At 35.0% G+C, this 26,505-nt stretch overlaps 1 protein-coding gene across 3 annotated transcripts in view; it reads right to left on the bottom strand.

The window, feature by feature from the left end:
• Positions 1–10,587: 10,587 nt before the first annotated feature.
• The window catches only part of LOC136029167 (ATP-binding cassette sub-family C member 10-like), an 83,475-nt gene continuing 67,557 nt past the window's right edge, over positions 10,588–26,505 (bottom strand). For all 3 annotated transcript variants that reach the window (XM_065707276.1, XM_065707278.1, XM_065707275.1), the window contains exons 17-19: positions 22,992–23,191; positions 18,221–18,360; positions 10,588–11,589 (exon numbers count right to left, since the gene is read on the bottom strand). In XM_065707276.1, the coding sequence (XP_065563348.1) occupies positions 11,475–11,589; positions 18,221–18,360; positions 22,992–23,191 (455 nt within the window). In that variant the 3' untranslated portion in view covers positions 10,588–11,474. The remainder of the gene's footprint in view (positions 11,590–18,220; positions 18,361–22,991; positions 23,192–26,505) is intronic.

The raw sequence follows: 26,505 nt of genomic DNA, 5'->3' as shown, positions 1-26,505 counted from the left end.
GCTCCCCTCAAAACTAACGTTAGGAGCCCATGATTAGGATCCTCAAAACTCTCTCTTAGAGACAACAGTAGAACGCTAAGTTTTTAACATTAGAATGCAGGATGTCAAAAATACTTTATTTTCAAAACACTACTATTCGCTAAAAGAAAGGATTATTTTTAGCTATTTTTTAGAAGGTTGTGAGGGTTCTCAACCCCCATCAAAACCATCGATAGGGCCTGCCTTTACTAACCCAAAAGGAATGTCTTATTTTTAGTTATTTCTCTCTTAGGAGCGAAGGGTCTTCAAAACTATGAGATGATACCCTTTATTAGGCCAAAAGGACTACACATTAGGTAGAAAAAATAATAAGTTTTTCTCCGGTAATAAATAGGCTTTTCAAGAAATGTCAATGAATCTAGTTACTATTGGATTGCCAGCTCGATCTTACTTGTTGTGCATGAAAGGCCTCGAAACTTTATTGTCATTGGGTTTTGGAGTCGATGGGAAGTATTCTCGCCCTGTAATGGACTGCATCTTGGGTATTAGGCAGTTTGGAGACAGCTCCCATCCTCATCCTTTTATTGGGGGAGGGCAAGCTCAGGACTTTCCTTAAAAAGAAATCAAATCTTAGTTTTTCATGCAATACTTTTCATAAAAAGGACATATATTGTTAAAATACATGGAAATATGTGATCATTTAAGAAGACTTAAGAATTTAGCCTTCAGAATTAACACCATCGACCCCCTCTCCCCCTACCTTAACGGGGTTAACACATAGGTAAAACGCCGTAATGATACGAGACTATGGGGGCAAATGATGTGTAACCCCTTTGCTCTAAGTGAAATTTAAACTTCGAAAGAGATTAAAGGCGCCATCACCTCAACCTTAGTAAAGGGGGGCTAGTCTAAAATAGGGTATTTAACAGAAAACTTTCATCAGCGATTATCACAGACTGTAAATATTTTCTTTACGTATCTATTCTTCCTATATTCTAGCAAAGGAAAAAACATTCTTCATACTTGAGCTGTGTTAGTTTTATACAAGAGAGTGTAAATGTAATAGAAGAAGATTCTGAAAAAAATGAATAAATTCGATTTTAAGAATCATTGCACAATCGAAAATGACTTCAAAATGACTACATAGCTCCTATTAAGAGAGGAAAGGGGGTCATATAATAATTCATATTTTATAGTGAAATTTTCCTTGTTTTATCTATCTTTATTTACTATAAGGAAAGAATATTATCCGCCCCTTTCATTTAGCACATAGATAAGTAATATTTTTCGGAGTATTACACGCTAATATTAAATTTAACCATCGTCTCTTAATTTTAGCGAAAATAATACGCTTTTTCCATTGAAACGTCATTCTCTTCTCATAAATTGAATTTAGCGGACACTACATATGATATAAGCACCCCTTTTTCATGGTTAACTAACGACTAACAACTTGTTTGCCCTCCTTAGCGAATAGCTGTTGATCGCTTAAAATGGAACTTCGAAAAAAAATCAAGGATATGTTTAACCAGAACTTTCCAATTTGATAAGCAAAATCATTTCTAAATTGCGATTCGCTAGTAGTATCAATGTTCAACTTTACCAGAGAATGGGATGCTCCCCTATGCAACATCGGATGTTCGCCGGAAGCTAACCCTTACCCGAATGGTGGTGTAGTTAAGGTTTTTAAACACGTCTGTCATCCTACACAATTTGAGCCCGATAGAGGAATAGCGGAAAAAGTAGTTTAATATGGGACATGAATTTAGTGATAAAAATAAAGCTATTATACCTCCGATAAAACTTTTTTATGAGGGTGGGGGTTAGGGTTTTACTTCTTGGTCTAATATAGGGAAATATATTTGCTCAAATTTGGTTATACCCATCTCTTTTTGGTGGGGGGGGGGGGGTAAAAACAAAGAGGCTTACCTATTTGCATCTTTGAGACATATCCATTTTTAAATCAAATGATATATTCAAAATCTAATACAAGGCTGATTTTTGAATTTCCATTCTAGAATAAGCTTTTATACCCCCTGGGATAAAAGAATTACTCGGCTCGGTTCTGCTCGTAGAAAATGGCGGAAAATCCTTTGTTTACACAACAACAAAAGGCTAAATGTGTGAAGCATAAAAATATTCAGAAAATTCGAGTGATGAAGAATCGGAATCATGTCCTTATTGGGGCCCTGAAGTTTTTTCCTGGCCCTCGCAAAATTTTAAAGAAAAAACACTATTATGTAACATTTCAATAACTGAACAAACCTTACTTCGTAACAACCAAAGAAAACATTCCCTATTACGGAAAATCTAAAGAAATTCTGAAGTAAACATGCTCCGGCCATCGCAGGTTTTTTAGACACTCAAAGAAAAAACACTCTTTTGCATAAGAGACCCCTATATCTTTTAGAAAAACATTCCCTATTACGTAACATTCACCCGCGTCTGGAAGAAAATTAATAACACCTGTGTCTTTGGGGAATCGTCGTTAAACCTATTCATAATCTTAAATCGTTAAAGGGAGAAAAGAGTAGCGGCTATTGGTCATTCTAAAATATCTGAGGTGACACTACTTCTCTTCAGTTTTCCAGTTCCAGAGTTCATAATGCTGTGAGGCAGCCCATTCGTTTCTGAAAATGTCTACAGTCCATAAAACATATTTTGTAAGTACCATTGTATTTTTAAATTTTATTTAGCTGAATTGGTTCATCTTAGGCTTCGTAAAATTATGTATATCGATGTATATTCCTATTAACTATTGGGGATAAGGTTCATTGGATCTTTCTGTGAAGGAGTGGAGTGCCTAAAAGTTTAAAAGTGAATTTTCGGGGAACATTTACTTACACTCCGTAAGAGGCTGTTCAAATAAATATGGAAGGAGGGATGGGGGTATTTACCCCCTAAGATTTTTCCTGAGGATATTTTTTTCACTCAGCCTGAAATATGAGTGCTTTTGGATCACATCTCTTCTTTTACAGCAGAGATCATTTAAGTGTAGCATACATTTCATATTCATTTGCTTACCTGGATAGATGTTGGCGGGCATCCCTGTAACAAGTCTTTTTCGAAGAACTCACATTGAAAACCATGAAAATGATGACCTTATATATTCATTTCGATATTTTAGAGATAATTACTTTCATATCTTTGTCCTCGGGGATATTTTAAGAGACGTACAAAAAAGGATGTGTTAAAGGAATTAGTGTTGAGGGGGGGGGGGGAAGAGCGGAAGCCTCGCTCAGTACTATTTTCAATATTCATCTAGCATCTGACCTTTGAACACCATGAGATTTATCTTTCGGGCTATTAATCTTCTGGTATCAAGAAAATTAGAAGAAATGGTTAGACGAAGACTAGTCTCTCCAGAATACAGATTAAAAGTGTTTTATAACTCAGGTAAATATGAGGGGTTCATCTCGGGCAGGAACTGTAAAGTGTGCAAAAATTGATGCAATTAATTGGACTGACAGCTGCTTTTGTCCTGACTATTCTCAAAGAAGACTTCATTCTTACAGCCAAAACCTACAAATTCGCCCATTCTACCTTCCCCTCATACCTCCCGTTTTCTTAATTCAAGAGCTAGAATGCTTACTGCCCTTAAGAAGTTTAATGATGAATCACCATTGCCCCTCCTGTCACAGAAGAAGATCCCTTTTTCCCATAACTCTATCATGAAGAGGCATTTCCCCCTTTGGAAGTTTACAGTCAGACTGAGGGCAGGACCACTTTTTTTTGCTGACCCTTCTTCTACTCTTGGCAAAAGCCAGTGGGAACTCACACCCCTGCTCACGTAAGGTATCAGTCAGACCGAACCAAACTCAATACTTTCAAGTTATGACTCACCATATCAGAATCCCCTTGTAAGACATTTTGGGTGTCAAACAGATATGGTCCTTTTAAATAGGAAAAAAGAAACGTTATTTTAAATAAAAATATTGCTTCTAGTAGCGCAATTTACAGAAATCTAAGAAAAACTTATGTTGTCATTCTTTTACAATGTGTGTAGACGTCAATGGCCGAGGGAGGGACAAGTTCAAGTACATTACATGGATACCCAATCACATTTTCTAAAACTTAAAAGCCGAAAGTTTATTAGAAGATTTGGAAAAAGGTATGTACATTAGCTCTCGAATGGACTTTACCAATTGGTACGAGCCCGTTTACGTGGAGCGAGTGAAACACCAGGCCCCAGATAAATTATTATTATTAAAATCCGAGACGGGGAGCAACTTGATTTCTAATGGAGTCCCTGCAGGTTCGAAGGTGTAGTGTGTGCAAGCATTTGTCTTTTTGTCTATAAAAATTGTTTTTAATTATTTACTCGCCCCCGCCCATTACCGGCCTGGGGGGTGGGGTGGGGGAGATCCGACCTTCCACCTGCCACCACCAGTGGCCACAAGGCCCTTATGAGGGTGTGGGGACCGCTTTCTAAGTATTAATTCTAAGTGGTTAGTAATTTTTAAAACAATTTTATAGTGCCTTTATTTTCATAAAAAAAAACATGCATTATTGTTAAACTTTATGGTTTTCGAGCAAAGAAAATTATTATTTATTCAATGGATAGAAGCATTCCCCAGTTAGTAGTATTTTGACATTGGGGTGAGTTTGTAAAAATTTAAAACCCCATTCAGATCGTTTCTTTGTGGGCCATCAATGTCTGGTAAAACGACTCTCATAAAAATAAATCGTAATAAACTATTTTTCGAGAATCCAATAACTTCTACTATTGCAACAGCATCTGACAAGAATCCTATATTAAATTAAAGACTATTGCAACAGACACGAAATTCATACAGGGACACTTAAAATTTTTAATATAATTGAACCAAAATCTTAGTTGATTATTGACGATTTAGCTGAATCCATTGAAGAATGGTCTAAGGAAATGTTACAACTGTTCACTGTCTGTTCTCATTATGAAAAGATTTCCATAGCCGTAGTTCCACACAATCTCTTTCATCAAAGAAAGTTTATGAAGACACCTGCTTTGAATTGTACGTACTATATCATCTATAGCTTTTTTCATGATTCAAGTTCACTCATAACTTTAAACAGACAAATTTATCCCGGTGAACCGAAAGTTCTACTCTCGGTATACAATCAGACTACGAATAAACCCTACGGTTATATTCTACTGGACCTCAATGAGAACACACCCGAGGATTCACGTGTAATCACTGATACTTTTGAGATGAAATTAACGTATGTCTTCCAGTGAACAGCAAAAAAAGGTCGTTAGTTGCCATCGTAACACTGAAGAAACTACATAGAAACAGATATTTATTCTCCGTCCTAGGTATTCAAAACCACGGCTTAGGAAGGCCATACTCAAACATGGTGTTGACAGAGAATTCATTAATCTCATATCAGAGCTTTATTTGATTTTAACTGAAGGTAGCGTTCAACTGTCATTATTAGTTAAGGAACAGACAACCCAACATCGTTCACTTGTACACGCCCTAGCAGCAGCAGCCAAAAATAAAGGAACCAATTTTAAAAGAAAACAGCTTCTTCAAGCGGGTGGTAACTTCAGTACACTTTTACTGACGATAGTTTTAGGATTTGTAAAAAGTTTTGTGTAGAAAAAAGGTCAAACTCTACAAATTGACTCCAATAGAACTCGCCCTTTCGCCAAAGGAAAATTTCGAGGGCAATCTCAATAAATTCATTAACAATGAGACAACTGCCGATGATGAAATTTTTTGCTTCAAAATGGACTTTGACGAGTTGTTAGATATAAACCTTATCGTGAAAGACCATTTAATGTAAATATCACTGGTAATAAAAGGGAAGTGACTCAAAATTCTGAAAAATCACTGCCACCACTACCAAAAGAATCATCATCATTGTTTAAAGTTTTGACAAGTGTTGCAGACCTAATGCCTCATTCTTATCGTGAGCAATGTAACAGACTGTTGACCTATCTCGAAAAATGAAATTGTTCAAATTGATGGTACTGTGAATCAAGTTATAATCTACAGCAAGACCCAAAATCTACTGGATTTGATATTAGATTTGATAACCAATCGCAAAAGAATTATTTCATTTGACAGTCATTTGGATAAATTTTTAAACTCGTCAAACTTCTTAAAAAGTCTTATTGATAATAAACACATTTTAAAACGATTAATTGAATTTCGTTAAATTTCAAAAGATGGTTTTAAATCATATTTTAAAAAATACTTTTTGGAATATACTGGCACTCCAAGTGGCAACGATCTGAAGAGAATTGGGGGACTAAAGCGAAGTCGTCTCAACATCACAGCATGACCCTCATCTGTTAGTACACAAATGGGCAGTGGACACTTCACATCGTGTTTACGTTCAAAATGGTACAGGATATTTAACCTTCTAGTAGTGGCTATGTTTATAACTTGATTTTGTTGTTTTGAAATTAATAACTTTTCTCTCTCTCTCTAAAAAAAAATTGACAATAATCCCTAGATATAATCCCTCGATCGAAATTCACAACCATTTGAGAATGGTACAACCGATAAAAAGTTCGCAAAAAGTCAAGAGATCATTGAATTGGACTTGTCTGGTACTCAATATATGAGTATTGTCCGAACGGGCACTGTACGTTTAGAGTGTACACCATTGACGGAGAGTGTAGCATCTAGTCTTACTAAATCAATTTGAAACATAATGGGAAATTAGCCCCGACAGTAGTGTTCTATTAAACTTGGAACCATAACAAAAATAAAAAAAATTGATGTATTTAACTTGGATCCATCCATGTCCAAATACGAATCGTATTGCACACCCTCAGATTTCCTTGAAAATATTCATAGTGCTAGCAATACCATTATCATTGTTAATAATAGTCCGTCGATTGTGCAGACGAGCCACTGGCTATGCATCTTTCAAACTGCGAAGAATATAGAATATTTTGATCCTCTTGGTCTACCTTACACCAAAAACTTCTTTGAAAGAAGTGGGAAATCTGTTGTTAGAAATCGGAAGCGAGTACAAGATTTATCAATCAAAACCTGTGGTTTTCATGCGTTAACATCTTTTATTTTTCGACGTTGTCACTATACTTGCAAGGAATTTCTTGTAGACAATCCTCGATTGAGCGACTTCATGGTAGAAAATACCCTGTATAACATTGATTTCAGTGCCCTAAGAAAAAAGTGTTTTAATAACGTATGTAAATTTGTTTATTGATAAAAATATATGTACAATAAAGTGTTTTGTCTTCATCTTTTAGATTTTTTCTTCTTCGTCATTTAGGTGGTCATCGAAAACGGCTAGTGATGGCAGATGTGATTCAACTTGTACTGATCTTGGTGTGCAAGGTCAGGGTCACATTTTCTACAATATAATGTAATTTAATTTTTATTACATTTCTTTGTGAAGTCAATGATACTTTTCTGATTCATATGGTAAAATGCATATGTTTCAATTTGCTTATTTGAAGTAATGTCACGCACGGTATTATCATATGAAGAATCACTTTCTGTAACAGCCAAATAAAATCAGTAGGTTTATTATCATGTTGTCCTCACAACGATGACGTAGAAACCATACTCTCTAGTTGTTTCGACAATTGAAACCTGTTTCAAATTCTTCTTCCCCAAACCATTCCAATCCACGACGATACCAATCCCTTGAAAATAAACATAAATCACGTTTAGATCACGTAATTATACAATATTTTTTATTATCAGAAATATAACAACAGAATAATATACATTTTCGGTCTTTTTCACGAGATGAGTCAATCTTTTGTTTTCAATGTGCTTCGTGATTGCATTCAATCCATGTGTAGTCTGGATATATGCATTATATTCACTTTTGCAACGAAATATAATTGTTCTTCCAACTTAAATTTTTTCAAAGATATAAAATCTGTGTTTGGAACTGTAATAATAAGTAACTCTCCATCAAACTTTTATGTCCATGATCACATGATGCTCGCCAGATGGGCATTGTGCGCTTGTATGGTGGGAGTAGTGGCCAGCAGGAACTGTTCTGTTATTCCACATCATGAATAATTACGCAATACTAGATGTTCGACAGACCAGATGTAATGGGATTACTGGCTGGTAATATTCATTGAGCACCGTGGCCGGTAATATTCGTTGAAGCTTCATGTGGGTACAGGCCGGTAATATTCGTTGAGGCCCCTTGAGGGATACTGGCCGGTAATATTCGCCGAGACCCCATGTAGGTACTGGGTGGTAATAACCGTTGACCCCATATTACTTTCACTCTTATCACTTTTCTTGTAAAGGGGTTTAATTAAAGTTTTTTCCAAAATAGTCCATTTTAAAAATCGTGTTCATAATCAGTAATTTATCTCTAATAGTACAACCACCATTTTTAAGAAACTCATTTACCATAATAACAATACCTGAGGCCTTATAATTTTTCAATCCTTTTATTCTGTCGCTAATTTTTCCTCACAAAATTAATCTTCCTCCACATCCAAGGTGCCACAAACTTTTTCATTTTCCTATCTCTTCCTGTAACTCTATCCCAATTTAGTTCACTCTCAAAATTTCAAAATTGGCAGTATGAATGGAGGCTTTGCCCATTTCTATTTAAGTCTTTTCTTATCACTAATCGCGACCTCGTTCTTATCTTAAACAAGTCCAGATTGACTACTCCCCCTCAATTTATTAACATGCCAGTACACTATTCAATATCTAACTGTATCTTCCATATCCTTGGCAATTTTATCCGTGACCTCCACTCCACAAACTCCTTAGTTCATATTTTAATGCTTTCTCCACTTTCTTTATATTGTTCTTATTCTTATATAATCTATCACTCAACAATTCTTGAACAAGCCCCTCCTCCAGTCTATTAGACATAAAGCATTTTCACAAATAGTAGCACATGGTTACCGCTGAAGCAACAGTCCAACCATTCACAGCTTTAAACATCCGTGCTTTAAGCAGTGAACATGGACTAGATGGTATCCCATATGAAACAGGAATAAATTGTTGGTATTTGTATAGCGCAGGGTTACCGCTAGAGCAACGGTCTAACAATTCACGGCTTGAAGCCATCCGTGCTTTAAGCAGCAAACATGGGCTATAAAGTGTCTCATATGAAAAAAGGACTATATTGTTGATATGTGTGTAATGGAAGGTTACCGCTTGAGCAACAGTCTAACCCTTCAGGAATTGCAAGCATCCGTGCTTCAAGCGGTGAAGATGGGATCTAGCTGTGTTTCCAACTTTCTTTCCTCAGACGCCATTTTCTTCTGGAAAAGAAACTATTTTTGCCTCAAGAAAAGCAGTGGTCCCGGAAACATATGCAGGACGGGGACCAACACATCTTCTCAAGTCTACACCGATGCGCTTAAGCCGGCTTAGAACCGGACAGCAAAAACTCCCTGGGACCTCCAGTATGAAGGGAGGCTTTGTGCAATCCTGGGCCCATTTTGATCACAATAAGGATTCCTCCAGAAGTCATTAAGTATTTATACCAACAAATATTATACTACAACGAGGAGGCCATTCATAACAGAAAACTTAGCTAAGAAAGGGTTATTGCAGCCCAAAAAAGCCCACCAAACGAAACGAAATCCAGAAAAATCATCCTCGAATTCAAATTTATCGCAACTGCTGTGTTGTTTACTAGTTTATAACTTCATCGAGGGTTCACTCCTTAAGGTCATGCAACACTGTTTGCAGTCACGGTTCCATTTAAGCCCACTCTTGAAAGGCCCACCCTGACATCACTGTGAAGCCACGCAAGTAGGATTTCCGTTTTAGGGATAGGGATGGAGGAAGGCGCTTATGATGTAACGGAGACCCCAAATCCTCTCGCAACTTTGGAGCAGCTCCAAACTTTTATATCCAACCTATTCCTGTTAAAGTGTTCATTCCAATTTACATGGAAGAAGAACGGCAAAGGATATGGGGGAGCATGGAATCAAATGAGAAGTTTGAAATCACCTAGACTTAGATTAAGCTGATGATTTTAGTGTCCCACATAGAAATGTTAGCAAAATGAATGAGTTTTTAGAGGTTTTGAATGGTTCTATCCTGCTTTTTAAGGTAATAATGAGAAAACACGGTTGAATGGCTAGAACAAGCTCTGCGGATGACATATTGACAAAGTTCGTCCTTTTCGCCCAACCATATAGGGCCAAACAAAAAGCAGGTCGTTTCCAAATGGGGGGGGGGGAGAAGGTCGTAAACAAGGACTTAATGAAAATGCGAGCTTCATAGAAGAGTATAACGAGAGAGGCTTTGCACAGATTGAGATAAAGGAGGAGCGTGCGTAGCTGTGTTGACCTCCGGCAGCTTCTTGCTTCAGCAAGTTGTTGTTAGTAGTAGTAATCAAACCATAATGAAAGTTTTAAATAAGTGCATTACTTCACTTGAAACAAATTAAGTTTCAGCTACGTTGGGATATCGATACGTTAAAATAAAAATTCGAGTCCACACAATTATAAACGTAAGAGGGGGCAATAAAATGACAAATAATGAAAAAAGTTGGGTAGTTGTGTAGTTGGGACAACCGTGAATTTTCTTAGGTTCCGTAGAAGGGGGTGCGGAACAAAAACCTAACCCCATTTCACCATGTAAAGGCGTTTGACCCAAGCCCTTAGAGTTGATTCATCTAATCCATCTTTGATTTGGTCAATAATACAGACGTATATCGTTTATTAAAAAATATATCGCTAAAAATAACAGATAGAAAGCAAAAACAAGAGTAATATACTTATATGCTATATAAACAACTCAAAGGGACGTCTTAATTATATTAAGAAATTGAAGCGAAACCTAATAAGACTAAAGCCTTAGAAGCTCAATGCACCAAGGACATCAAAATAAAAGCTTTTTTGGGCCCTGGACACATCTTGTGTCTCTTCCTAACTGAAAACCAAGATTCCCTAAGATTTTTCTTCTGATCATTCCTAATTATAAAGTTTCTAGGGCAGTGTAGCATTTTCGTCAGTGATGCAATAAAAAAACCATAAAAATAAATATTTGAAACTATTAAGTTAAATCTGACGACGCTTTTCATCTGCAAGAATTCAAATATTAACACTATCTTGATTCTAAAAGACAACTGTAGCTCCTAAAGATAGCTATACCTTCTTAAGCTGTTTGGTACCAGCTTTTTTCTAGCTTTTCTTGCTGATTTTTTGCTTACGTTCCTTATTTCTAAATTTGGCCCCAACAACTACAGAAAGTGCCTGACTAGATAAGTAACTTTTTCCTCAAAAATTGATTTCCCGATTATTCCTAATTTCTTAAGATGCATGTGGTTGTGTAACTTAACACTTGTCCAATCCAAGTGATCAGATTTTCTTTTCGCTGTCCTTGGTGATTTGAACTTATCGAATCTATGTAAAAGCGTTACGACAACATGAACGGACATGTTATCTAAAATTGTAGCAGAACCAAAGACAAACTTTTAAGATAAGAAGAAAACGACTGGTAGGGAACGCATATATTTTTAATCTTTACGAAAAGGAACTCCAAAGGTACCTGTACACAGCAAATGCTTAAAGAAGAAATAAAAGAAACTTATGAAGATATCCCTGCTTCAGAGGCCAGGGCGGCAAATTCAGATTCAGGATTAGCTAATAAATTAGCTGGGGTGTCAAATTCTTTGATTATTCCATTTCCCATAACCATCACTCTGAAAAAAAAATCAATTATAGGACGATCGATATGGAAGCACAGACAAAGACATATACATACACAAGCCTACACGGCACAAACACACATACAGTGACACGGACACACAAAAACACGTGACACAAACACGACACGCGTACAAACAAACACGAAATACAGAAAACACGATGCAGACACGTAACAAAAACACGTGAACCAAATAGATGCATTGCTAGAAATAATTCAAAAAAAGTTTCTACAAAAAACACTGAAAAAAGAAAAGTATGAAACGATATAAAGCCTAAGATAAGCATAGATAAAGTAACATAATAAACCAAGCTTAAAATTCACCCTTCATTTATAAAATAATTATTTTATTCTTCGAAATGGTTAAAATTGAATAATTAAAACCAAATAGGAACATATATTCAAATAAATAATTACATCAACCTCAAAACGGACAGAAATTACTATGAATCAATAAACAAAACCCAAGACAGACAGAAGTTGAAATAAATAATCGGAATTATCTTAAAACGAACATAAACTGTCACAAATAAAAGGGGAATCACAACCCCTCAAACCCCCGAAAGGTTAGAATGAATACTGGAGTTAAGTGAAAACAATGTGTTATTTATTTGTCACGTCCGTAAAAAGAAAAATCAAATCTTACTAATAAAGCTTACAGGAAACTGAAAAGCGACACATTGAAATAAATAAATTCATGGGTTTCATTTTCGTTTTACCATTAAAAAATCCCTTTTTTACACGATTTTAAGTATAGAAGATTGATGCCTAATAATCGTTTAAAAGTTCGATTGGTAACTTTTAAGCGAGCGTTTTGTTTGTTGAAACACGGTTTTAAATTTCTGAATCGATAAATGATTCGCCAATTGGTTTTCCAAATTCTCTAAAAAAATTAATTTAAAAGCAAGAAATATTATTGAAAATCTATAGGGCTTTATGCAAGAGTAATGAAATTAAATTGATTTTTTTTTCAAATATGCTCATATGTAAGAAAAAACAAAACAAAGAAAAAAAAAATTCCTGGAAGTGTTATTGGTTTTTCATTGTTCGAAGTTAAAATAAAACTAGAAATACTACTGAAGATACAATTTTAATCTAAGAAAACTTATAATTTTAATTAGTATAAAGCGCAATAGGCATTCTAACCTTCGAGAGCATACAACCGGGAAACACAAGGCAAAAAAAAATGTTTATTTGTGAATCTTTTATACATAGCCCATGCATTGCTTTAAACGACTGAAATAAAAATAATTTTGTACAGAACCAAGAATTCATGAATTTGGATAAAAGGACGATATTTCCTTAGTCCTAGCACCATAAACCTACTTTTCTTCTTTTCATTTTTTCTACGAACGCTTTTAGAGTACATTTTATGTTCTTACTATAAATTCCTCGCCTAAGGGGTAGGCCCCCTCCCTTGATTGGAATACCCAAATAGCTAACAATATGGAAAAAGGGCTTGCTTCTCGGTGAGGGGTCGTGGCGGGAAAAGATATTGAAGTTTAGCAAATATAACACTCGAACTTTACTTCGCTTCATAATTTTCCGTCAGTCAAAGGCAAGAGGCTTACAGATTCCACGTTTTCCTAGGTTTTGTGCTAACTAGTAAGCTTTGAAGCTCAAGGCAAATTCAAGGACAGATCTGGAAGTCATTCAAATTTTTGCGAATTTGAAGTAGATTATGCAAAGCGCAAATTAAAGTATGCAACAGTGTAAGTTTTCACAAGAGTTGCAAAGTCTTTAAAGATGCAAGTTCTTTTATAAAACTTAAAACGAATATGAACTAATTTACTTAGTCTACTCCTATCTCAACGAAATTTTATACTTATCGTCGCCTGAAAGCAGAATTGGCGTAAGTGGCCGACACAAAATTTCGAGAAAATGCAGTTGAATGCTTGCAACCTTGCAGAACGGAAATGGTAAACCAAAGAGCGACAACAAAACTTAAAACGAACATGAACTAGTTTACTTAGTTTACTTCTATCTCAACAAAATTTTATACTTATCGTCGCCTGAAAGCAGAATTGGCGTAAGTGAAGGACACAAAATTTCGAGAAAATGCAGTTGAATGCTTGCAACCTTGCAGAACGGAAATGGTAAACCAAAGAGCGACAACAAAACTTAAAACGAACATGAACTAGTTTACTTAGTTTACTCCTATCTCAACGAAATTTTATACTTATCGTCGCCTGAAAGCAGAATTGGCGTAAGTGAAGGACACAAAATTTCGAGAAAAATGCAGTTGAATGCTTGCAACCTTGCAGAACGGAAATGGTAAACCAAAGAGCGACAACAAAACTTAAAACGAACATGAACTAGTTTACTTAGTTTACTCCTATCTCAACGAAATTTTATATTTATCGTCGCCTGAACCAGAATTGGCGACTGCAAAAAAGTGCAGTTGAATGCTCGCAACCTTGCAGAACGAAAATGGTTAGAGTAAAAAATGCGAAAAAATTACATGTTAAAAAGAGTGGCATTATAAAGGGAAGGTGAAAATTTCCAAGCGGTGAGAATTTTCGGCACAATAGATTGCCAAAATACTGTTACGTCCATTGGGGTTTAATAGTTGGCCAACTTGTCAGATACGTCGAAACCGGTTCAAGCATGTTAAACACCAGACATGCGACTTACGGTAAGACAGACCTGTAAAGCATGAGTACAAACTGAGTAAAACTTTTAAAAGATATAATATAAGTGACAAATGGATACGAATTTTTTTAAAGGAACAGGTACAGTTAAATTTCATAATTATGCCTTTCGTTTTTTCCACTACTTTGATGTTTGACAGCTTTCTCTTCGGGGCAGCTCTCAACTCTAGCGTTCGTGGAACTGGGTGGTTTACCTGATATATATTTGACAGTTCCACGATTTTTTCTTAAAGCAAGCCCTGGCAAGTTCTTTTTGAAGAATTCTCGGCAATAGTTTACATCGACAACCGGCATGAATCACATGAGAGGCTCTATTTCTTTTACCTTGTCTTCTGGCAAGTTCAGGACCCAAATGACAGGCTATGGAACCTCGAGATTCTCAACTACCCTTACTTCTGAGATCCCTTTCCCCTTGACTCCCTGAGAGGTGTAATTTGGACAACTTTACAATGATCATCTGCAAAACACTCTAAGTACCATGCTCTTTTACAGAAATTCTGGCGGATTTCAAGATATTTGACCTTTGAGAAAGGCACTGCTGAATATGTTTTATAGATTTTCAAGCATGCCTGGAAATTCAGAAAATGTGATGGCGGCAATTGAATGATCGCGCATGGATTCTGACGCTTTACTTTGACCCATTTTTTGGCTAGGTCTAAAGGCGAGTACACTTCCTGGCTTTTAAGTGACTTCTCAATAACACTGTGTATCGCATCAACTTTGAATAAGAGAGTGTCCTGGCTGAAAACATTTCATAATCATGCTCTCAGCCAGTGGATTTTTGAACAGGATGTTCTGCATTTTGTAGCTCATGGTGGAGTTTCTATTTTGCGGAACACATGAATCTGACCATGTTATTAACTTCCTAATATCCGAAAAATTTTATCGCGAATAGTTGCCAAAGCTATTGCATTGTTTGTTTACGTTTTCCAAATCTTTTCTTCTAAAAGGTACACGCGATTGCGCAGATACATCATAAAGTCCTCTGTTAAAAGCGCATGTCTGATACGTCAATCACGCTTCCAACAGAATGAAAATAACTCAAGTACGTCAAAACGATTTCGACTCGTAGCGTTATATGTGAGTGAAATACACTAAAACGGAGTCCAGATTCCGACATTAGATCGTGTTGATCACTAAAACAGAGTTCAGATTCAGAAAATAGATGGTACTCATAACTCAATTTCGCTTAGAAGTGCCTAAAACGTCAATTCTGCTTCCAGACGACGTAATGTTTGAAAGTGTTTTGTTGAAAGCATTTAGCAGGCAGATATAAGTATTTTATTTACCAATGCCTTTTAAAGCAATTGAACTGACAATGTTACTATCTGAAATGACCACAATTAAATAAATCTTTCCATTCTCAAACCATACAATGGACACAGCTCTTTACATGTGTAATAGTATCCATGTTTGGATCATTGAAAATAAAACTCACTGAAAGTTTCCATTCCTGAAAGTTTAAGGCTCATAAAACAAACGAAATACAGTTAAAGCTAAAGGAAATAAAGAGAGATACAGTTTTTTACCCATTTAGGGAGGCTCATGCCTCCAACACAAAAATTTGGTTCCAGATTAGGGTTCCCGTCATTCAGGAACTTTCAGGTATAATGTTACAGCTGTTCGAGGAAAAGAAAATTTTTGGCCCGTGTTTGGGGCCCAAACTCAAACCTAATTTTTCTGTGCATAGGGTTCCTTTGACCCAGGAACTTACAAATGTAATTTAAAGCCATCCAGAAAAAAAATGTGCATAGATTTTTTTGGGTCCCACTCTCGACCAAAATAATAATGAAAAAAAAAATCTGGCCCCTAAAACTAACATCCTTTTCATACAATAAGGTCTCCCTGGCCAAGCAAATCAGAGCTTAAAGCAAATCAGATTATATAATTTCGGGCACAATTTTTGGAATCCCATGCCCCGTAATACCTCCCATGCAAAGTAACGAATTTCTTTCCACATTAGGGTCCTATTACCAAAGAGATGGGCAGATCTGGTCTTCAAGCAGCTTGGAAAAAAAATTTTAAGGCCCTTTTTTTCAACCCAATTTTTGGGCAAATCATTTTTTTCACATTTTGGCTACCGTGGCTGAACATTTATGCATAAACTTTTCAACTCAATCCAATACAAACCAGGCAATCGACAGATTACCAATAAATCTAGAAAGGAGCTCATTAAAACAAGATTTTCTTATAATTTTTAGATATGATCTCATCCTCATCAATAGTTGTAAGTGAAATTTTAATGATATACCTGTTAACATACCAACTGACAACTATTTGTTGCCTTTATTTATTTTTTTATTATTTCCTATGATACATGCAGCTCTACGAGACATTCTCTCTATGGATTATCAAAAATCACGCTGTGAGCTCTTTGTCCCTTCGTCAGCATTTAAAGGTTTGACCTGACTCATTTTACATCAGGATTGCAACGTCAATTTCTGGATCCGGCAATCCATTTTTTTTTTCTTCTATTCAATACGTTTATCACAGTTAGATTTGATCTTATCTCAGATGTACTATTTACCGCACAATTGTTAGTTCAGACCCACTAAAATATTAAAGACTTTAAACATTGCTGCCCAAAAGGATTGAACACTCCAACCCATTATACCATATTGTACACAAGTGCAGCTGAAATAAGATACCAGTAGAGTGGAATTATTAAACTCACAGTTGAGACACAAGCAAAACTTTTCTCTGATATGAAATTATCTGTTTTTTTTTGTTTTTTTTTGTTTGTTTGTTGAGAAAGGTTTCCGGAAGTGAAACCAAAATATTTGGACTTTATTGTTTTATCTTTGAAGTTTTGCATGTTCTTACATATTTCTGAATTTTCATTTTCATCATAAATTATTCCGAAATACGATTATATTTAGCCCCTTCCTTTTTTTACTTTAATTTTTACAAAAAAAAAAATCCTTTCGTGTTTTTTAATCCAATTTTACATTCGTTTGAGCGTGTTTTTTCTTGACCACTAGGTCTGTTTTACCATATACTCCAATATTTTAATTCATTTAACAATCTCTCATGACGCCCTTAAACTAATGGACGGACTTTGACAAATGAAATAAAATACATTTTTTTTCAAGGAAATATCATCAGGGTGACACAAAGATTCGGCAATAAAACTGCAACACTTCCATCAAAACATACAAAATAAATCTAAAATTTTATAAGAGCACTTTTTCGACATTAAGAGTAATAAAGTAGAAGCAAAGAAATAAAATCAGACTTTATTACCTTTCTTTAATGGTATAACACCATTCATCTTTTGTAATATTTTCATCGAAGTTTCCAATGAAAAATAACATAGTTTATACAATGTGGAAGTTAGACAATTTTAGAGGTCAATAGCCAGAAATATAAGCCCACCCCATTCTTGAATGAACTCTTGCACGGTTTGGACAGAATATTTTCGTCATATTCTTTAGTTGAGCAACAAAATTTCAATTTTATGCAATTATCTTTTATCTCTCTTGGCAATTATTTTGGAAATAAAGAACATTCTTCGGATACTAATTTTTAGTTCTGGTACCAGTATTGGGGGTTTGGGATGGGGGTGCTAAAAACTATTCACGTCCGCTTTGTCTGGATTTTGTAACTTCGCAAGACGTACCATATTTACAATAGGCCTCAAGTAAAAAAAAAAGGGAGAAAAAAAAGAAGGGTTGGGGCAATCATCTTGATCCAACGTCCTTTTCGAGGGTTTTCGGGGTTATCTTTCAAAATTCCTCTATATTTATTTTCGTATTGAACTTTTAACATCAAGATTAATCGGAAGAATAGTTATCATTCCTAAATCGGCTTCAAATGGTAATTTTCCCGGAAAACCTTTTTCACTTTTTGTTTTTCAGTATAAATTTTTTGCTAGAGGATATTCACCCCCTGTTTCCCTAGATATTACAAAATTGCAAGACGAACCATATTTACAATAAGCCCAAGTTTCAAAATGAGGAAAAAAGCAAAGAATACCTGTCTGAGTCTAAAACAGTGTGTAGCCTATGGGCTACAGTGAAGACAGTTGAATTATGAAACACTGAGCGCAAAGCATGTTGAATAAATCGATCAGTTTCTCCGTCACAATTAGCCGTGGCTTCATCAACACAGATTATCTATAACGATAAAAACAGAAAACATATAAGAAACTGCAGGGACATAGTTAATTTCGGTAACAACAGACAAAAGTTGACTTGCTGTGGTAAAAGCCAACAAATTGTTCCAACAATAATCCTTTGAATATCTAACACTGTTTAATGGTTGATCCGATTCACAAACAGAAAGAGTTATCTTATATTATTAATCTTTTGGATACATTTTGCTCACAATAAAAATATCGACATGAATCTGTTCAGTGAGTAAAAACGAAAGTTATTCCCAGTAGATTGACTGAAATCAAACAGAGATTTATATTGACAAATAAAATCTGCTGATAATACAGGCTCTCGCCCTATTCCCGATGCTTAGAGTTTTTTTTTTACCTTCCTATAATTGCTTATGTGTCCCATATAATTAACCTTTTTTAATATAATTTGCTTAAATTTTCAAAACATAATTCTCGCAGATTCTTTTTGAAACAGATTCCTGCATAGCTATCATACTGATAGCTATGCTATCAGTATGAACATGCCATTGGAATGCATGAACATGCCATCCCCCCCCCCCCTACAGCATCCCTCCTCTATTTTAGAGATTCAAAATTCTTATCGTTACTGGTTTAGTCTTCAGATCTTATCTAAACTAACACTAATTAAATTTGCTCTTTAATATTATTCTTTTATCAAATTCTACTTTAGTCATTACAAAAAAATTAAATAGTTCATCTTGCACTTTGTCGAATCATGTACACCCAAACCAATCATTGCTATGACACACACAGGGGCAAACACAAAAAACATCCAGACAAAGTGTAGTCTCTATTGTAAGAGTTACAAGTTATTGCCATCGCTAAGAATGTTAAAAATAATTTTGCCAATGATAGTTAATTCTGACACAATTAAAACTGAAAGAACAGCTTATAGTTTTAGTACAGCTAATTAGTGGAACGACAAATATCCTGTTGCTATTCTGGTTTAAAATAAAGGTCGTAAAATATTTCAAAAGAACCCACCCAGTGCAAGAGCAATTTGACGTAATCTGGCATGTACTAAAGTAAGACGTGTATGTAGAAAAGATAAAGAGACTGGTTGGACTAATTACAGCCCTAGCATTTGCTTTAGGAGTTAAAGATTCACTATTTCGTTAGTCAGCTCAATGGAAGTAAGCAGCCAATTGATGATCACAAATATGATTGCCTCTTGAGTGGCTCTCGAACTGACATTGACGTTAAGGATACAAATTTTAATGACTTTGTTAAAAGAAAACAGCATACAGATTCTCATCCTTCCAACATTTTGTACCTTATACTTCTTTATATAAAAGTGACCTTATGAAGCCTTTATTTCGGTATTAACTACATTTCTTAAACCTCTTACTATTAAGTCTACATGAGGGTCGTGATGGTATTTATATTTAGTTAGTTTATAAATCCCCTAAAAAGCTGTATGATGTTCTTCTTAGCTCCTGTAACCCTATTTGGACACACCATGTGTTCTCCGTTGCTTGGGAGATCACCCTTGTCTTTCTTATCCTGAAAACTTCTATTTCTTCTAGCAGCCTCAGCTACCACCCGCTTCTTTAGGTTTATCCTGCCATCATGAAAATCCTCGAAAGGATGATCCATTTCAGAATTTTGACAGCCTATAAAACAGAACTCTCAGAAATAGATCTAGAATGTATTTTTACGGTTTGAAATATATATATACTATATACTTGTATATATATATAATATATATACTTGTCCTCACTTTTCCCTTGAAATCTACGTTTATCTTGATCTCTTCCCCTCCCCCCAATTCTCTCTCTCCGCTTTAATTCTTTCAGCCTTATCCTCTCTCCCGCATAATGATCTCTCTTGACTAGAATGGATTTAGCTTGTAATTTTGATCAAATATTGATTTATCATGTTCTTTCTTCTTCTTTTTTTGTGCGTGGACAAAATTGACAGATGAGACCGCACTATGAAGAGTACTTTACGTTGGTATACACTAGTAATCATACATCTCATATAGGGGAATACCAATAGGAAAATACATATATGTTTTTTTTTAGCTGAATCAAACAATTCGTGGTAACGAACTGTAGTAAGGAGCGACCCGGCTCAATAGTAAACGAAACTTTTAAAAACGGAATTTTGATACCAATAGATATATCAAAAGAACCGTATTTTTATGCTAATTTTAAATAAATAAGTTTCATCAAATTTAATCTTACTCATCAAAAGTTACGAGCCTATGTAACTCACACCACTGCATTCAGCGTATCAGAGAACCCTACTGTAGAAGTTTCAAGCTCTTATCTACAAAAATGTGGAATTTAGTATTTTTGCCAGAAGACCGATCACGGGTGCGTGTTTATTTGTTTGTTGGTTTGTTTATTGTTTTTTTTTCAGGGGTGATCGTATCGACCGAGTGGTCCTAGAATGTTGCGAGAGGACTCATTCCAACGTAAATTAAAAGTTCTAGTGCCCTTTTTAAGCGACCAAAAAAAATGGAAGGCACCTAGGCCCCCTCCCACACTCACTTTTTCCCGAAGTCAACGGACCGAAATTCTGAGATTGCCATTTTGTTCAGCATAGTCGACAAACATAATAACTATGTCTTTGGGGCTGACTTACTCCCCCACAGTCCCAATGGGAGGGGCTGCAAGTTATAAACCTTTACGAGCGTTTATATACAGTAATGATTATTTGGAAGTGTACAGACCTTTTCAGGATGATTTTTTGGTTGGGGGGTTGAGGGGAGGGGGCTACGTGGGAGGATCTTCCCATGGAGGAATTTTTCATGGGAGAAGAGAAATTCCATGAAGGGGGCGCAGGATTTTCTAGCATTATTTTTTTTAAAACAATAAAAAAATAAATATGAAAAAGTTTTTTCAACTGAACGTAAGGACCAGCATTAAAACTTAAACAGAACAGAGATTATTGCGCATATTGGGGGCTCATCTCTTCCTAAATACCTCGCTCCTTACGCTAAAGTGTTTTTAGTAATTTCAACTATTTATTCTACAGCCTTTGTGATTCAGGGGTCAATCTTAAAGAATTGGGACAAAATTAAAGCTTTAGTGTAAAGAGTGAGGTATCAATGAGGGGGCAAACCCCCTCATATACATAATAAAAATATACGAATATAGAAGTTCGTTACGTAAGTTATTTTGTAAGTTCTGTATATTTTTTAATAATAAAAACGTTCGTTAAAAATTAAAAATTCTAGTTGCCTTTTCAAGTAACCGAAAAATTCGAGGGTAACTAGGCCTCCTCTCCCACCCTTTTTCTCAAAATCATCTGATCAAAACTAAGAGAAAGCCATTTAGCCAAAAAAAGGATTAGTATGCAAATTTCATTTTAAGAATTTATGTGCGGAGGGCCAAAATCAAACATGCATTAATCCCATTAGCAAAAATTGCCATTTAGCAAAAAAATTAATACGCAAATTCATTTGCCGAGAGCCAAAATAAAAATATGCATTCATTCAAAAACGTTCAGAAATTAAATAAAAAAAACAAGTTTTTCTAACTGAAGTAAGGAGCGACATTAAAACTTAAAACGAACAGAAGTTACTCCGTGGGTGAAAGCGTAAAAAGTGGGGCGTTGAGGGAGGAACAGCCCCTTTCATACACGGAGTAATTTCTGTTCGTTTTAAGTTTTAATTTCGCTCCTTACTTTCAGTTAAAAAATTTTTTTTTTTATTTATCTAGTAAAGAACGACCCCAGGGGTCAGGCAACTGAGTCAGTCAAATATGATATCATATCTCAGATATATAACTTTTCAAAACAACGCGTGTTGTATTATCTTGCTAAAGATAAGTGTTACCACCATTCAAAGGGGGGGGAGTGAGCTGTGTCTATAGAGTTTCCAACAATTGTAATTAAACTAGTGTATTTTACGTTTCCGATCCGACGCCATTTTCAAAGGGTGTCAGGCTCTTTTTCAAAATTTATGTAAATTTATTTTCAAATAACATTTTACTATTAGTGATTCGTTAGTTACCCTTCCTGACACTAATAGTTACCCTAATTGGATCAGTTACCAACATCGATTTTTGCTAACTACGCAGTTTTTCTAAAATATTTTCAAATTTACGATTAATATGAGCGAGAGTTCGTTCTTTACTGATTGCCATTATCGATGTAACCATGATAAAATTCAGCAAGTAAATGATCTTCAGATTCAAATTGAAGAAACCTCCAAAAATAAGCTGCAATGCAATAAAGTTGAAGTTGCGTATCGAAATTCTTAAAATTGACGATCATGTCTGTCACTTTTTTCTGGCCTATCCGAAAACTGGATATTTACAAATAGACAAGACAAAGACAATTTTAAATTTTGGTGAGCCTCATATGGGCAAATTTTTTTCAACATTCACTTACTCTAAAAAGATTTTAATGGAAAATCACCGGATATTTTAGTTTAAGCTTCCTTATCTGCAATTTTTTCATTTGTGTACGGCCTATATCTTTGATTTATTTTATTTGATAAAATTTTAGTAAACTAATTTTATTTAATAAATTAATTTGAGTTAATTTTGATTAACTTGGGAATCTTACGGTTAGTCATTTTTTTTTATCAGTCGGCAGTCTAAATTAAGTAAAATAAAATTTATATTTAAAGAAAAGAAGAAGAAATGTCTTATCTTATAAAGCAACAACCTTTGCATTCCTAAGGACAGCTCTAGCTAGACAGAGCAACTGTTTTTGACCAGTTGAAAACTGTTTGCCACCAATACCAACATCTGCAGACAAACCCCCGAGCATATGTACAGCACTAGAAAGATGTGTTTTGTTCAAGGCGACCCACAGCTCGGAGTCCATATGTTCCTCATTCGGATCAAGATTTTCTCGGACTGTTCCTGAAAGTAAATAAAATTTAAATATAAAGAATTTTATATTCTTTAAATGTTAAAGCATAATATAGCTTCTCGCAATCGGGATTGAGTTTTTTTTTTGGAAATACTAGACAACTTGAATACATACAAAATATTGTGATACACCTGCAAATCTGAAAACCTAACGAAAGTAGTTATGACGAAAGAAAAAGCAAATAAAACTTCTATATATAAGAAAGTTTTAGAATTCATGGGGATGTTTTTAGAATTCAAAAATATAGGAAAAACAAGCAAAACTTCTATTGGACCCATTCATATATAAATATATGCAAACGTTATATTTATTCTGTGCGACATGAATTCAATCTTTTTTCTCTAGTTTACTGTTTTCTTAAGATTTTACGGTTTTATGATATTCCATAATCGAAAAATCAACAAGGACTGATCCAAATAAAGAAGAATTTATCAATAGGGAACCCAATGAGTAACGGCACGGTAACCATCTTTTATAGACCTTAGGTAAGCATGTCAGAAGCGACGAAAGCGGTTGGTTGGCCGTGTCAGACACGGTGAAGTAATAAGACACACTATGTGTGTAAACTAAAAATGCGTTACTTTGATTCACGGTGAATTCTTCTGAATTCTCTAGGTTACTAGGACGTGGAAACAGAGGCGTAGCAAGTTTTTTCAGCACCAGGGCCAATTTCAGTTTTATGTCTCTTAAGCTAAGCCAGAACTTATTTTGCGAAAAAAAAAATTCCAGTTGTGCAAACAAATAGCCTACACGTTACACACCACCAAGAGGCCACTAGCTACTCGCTTGATTTTGGCTAATCTCTAGAACTATTAATGGAAATGTCTTATTAAATCACGCAAACTAGAGCGTGGTACACCACTCCAGGAAGTTGTCAACGCCAGTCACGGTTTTGCCGGATGTCGGAAGCCATTTTACAAAAAATAAATATATTTTTAGGTGTGCAATTATTAAAACTATACAAAAAACCAGTTTTTAAAACAAGTCTATTACAGAAAACCTTACGCAAAACGCATCTATGTAAAACATGAGGACCCAAACATCTTTTCTGACAACAAAAACAACGCTTAACATTCGTGAATAGATACAATTATTTAGTGATCTTAATATGATCACATTTTGAGATATTTTCAAAAATCTCACAGAAAACTACATATTAAACTTAAAACGATCAGAAATAAAGTTGTTTAAGAACTTAAACTGAGATTACTATTAATGAATAAATGAAACCTAAAATGAACAAAATTACAACAAAATATCACATAAATTCCATAAATAACAGATAAAACTATGGAAGACTCGACACAATCCAAAAAGTGCAAAACCAAGCAAACAGTAAAGTCAAACTTAAAAAAGTGTAAATTACCGCAAATTTGGGTGGGGTTGCCAACCCCTCCCTTAAACCATCTTAAGGTCAGAGCGTCATTCTCATTTTACCAAACAAAAAATACATTTCGATCAGTAGGGTTTTATTTGTCAAAAGACCAACATAAAAAAAGAAGAAAATCACAATAATAATAGCAATTACAGAAAATGAAAAAAAATTCTAAGATTACTTAAATTCTGGAGAACTTCATTCTATTGTTTCCATAGAAGTCTTTATTTGTCAAATCTTTTGTTTTCATTATATTTCATGCAAACACATGGAAAATTGATAACGCATTAAAACTTAAAATGAATATTGGCTATTTTCGAAGCAATCTGTATAATTTGTTGAACTTGAAAATGACGAAGAAATACATGATTTACCGACGGATTTTCTAGACACTTGAACGGAATGTGTTTAAAGCAAAGAAAGTATGCATAAAAGGCAGTGCACATCAGACAAATGGAAGTAGATTGTTTATTTGAAGTACAATAATATTAATTCTTGTAAGTCTCAGCAATTTTAGATTTTTAGTGCCATTTTTGATATTATAATGATTTGAAAACTACTTTGCCAATGACAAACTGAACTTCAAAATGTTTTGTCTTTATTTAGATTTGTTTAGTCCTGTCCATAAACCTTGTTGGTAGAGTAAAAATAAATTTTCAACCCGTCTTCGGACGTCACCGCTCCATATAACCAAAATTATTTTCAAATGTGCTTTCTGCAAAGTGGTCCACCTTATCTGGCAACGTGTCAACGTTATTTCAAGCTCAAGCAACGTATGGTCCCGTTTTAGGCGTTAGGATGTTGGGCCGTTTAGATGTTGGGCTTCCTTTCAAGCCTACAACGGCTAAAAATTGTTCAGAACAAATCTATAATAATTCTAGAGACACCTTGGAAAACTAAAAAACTATCTGAAACTAAAACATCTATTTATTTCTTGAAATTCTTGATTCAAGACAATTTTTTCATTTTAATTTGTGGATATGGTTTTTGAAAACCCAACAAAAAGATTTTTTTTTTGTGAATGTACTGCAACTTTTGATTTAAAATCAATATTGTTATATGTCAAGAGCTGTGCAAGATCAAGCCTAAGGTATTAATCCTCTTTGCAAATAAGCGAAGTTATTTGAGTCAGTAAATGAATAACCTTAACACAAAAATTTTGAAAAGAATTTCAAGTAGTTACTTCTTTCAGCTTACAGTAGGGAGCTCTTCTATTATTTTCTAATTTATTTGGTGATTCTCATATGTATCTCACCCCTCTTTTTCTTCTTCTTTCTCTTCATGAGAAGTGTGAATTGTTTTTGAAGGTATTGTTTTTGTGATAAAAGAGGTGTATCAGGTTCTAACTCTCTGTCGACCTTTGTTAAATCTACTATTTTGATAACCAGGGTACGTATAATTTCTTTTTATCTACCTCGCTACTTCACTCTGAATAGATTCTTGATCCTACGTGGTCTTATCGTACATAAACTTTCAAGGCGGATCGAATCAAAAGAAATTTTTGGTCCCCTCATCACCCCCTAAACATACAACTTAAAGTCTTTTGGCCCTCCTCCAATACTTGAAAGTTTCAAATCGATCCTCCAATCCGCTCTCAATATTTGTTCACTTGCTCTTTCGACACTCCCTGAAAGTTTAAAATCCATTCCTCGAGCCGTTTGCAAAGTATTGCTCATACACCATTTTAATAGCCACGCTGCATCCGCTATCTTTCGAGGTACGTCACTACTTTAAAGTTAATTACTCGATCTAACAGTGCACAAACTTTTAAGCTGGATAGGAGGTATACATTTTTTTTTTGCCCTAGCGTCCCTCATCCTCTGCCCTTAGAAACAAAATTTTACTTTTGTTTCCTCTCCTTTTTCCCCATCTCTCTTAAAATTTCAACTCGGTTTTCAAGCCATTCCCAAGATGTTGCAGATATCTTAT

The sequence above is a fragment of the Artemia franciscana genome, chromosome 7 (assembly GCF_032884065.1).
Source record: "Artemia franciscana chromosome 7, ASM3288406v1, whole genome shotgun sequence".
NCBI lineage: Eukaryota > Metazoa > Arthropoda > Branchiopoda > Anostraca > Artemiidae > Artemia > Artemia franciscana.
This window is presented reverse-complemented; position numbering and strand designations above follow the sequence as displayed.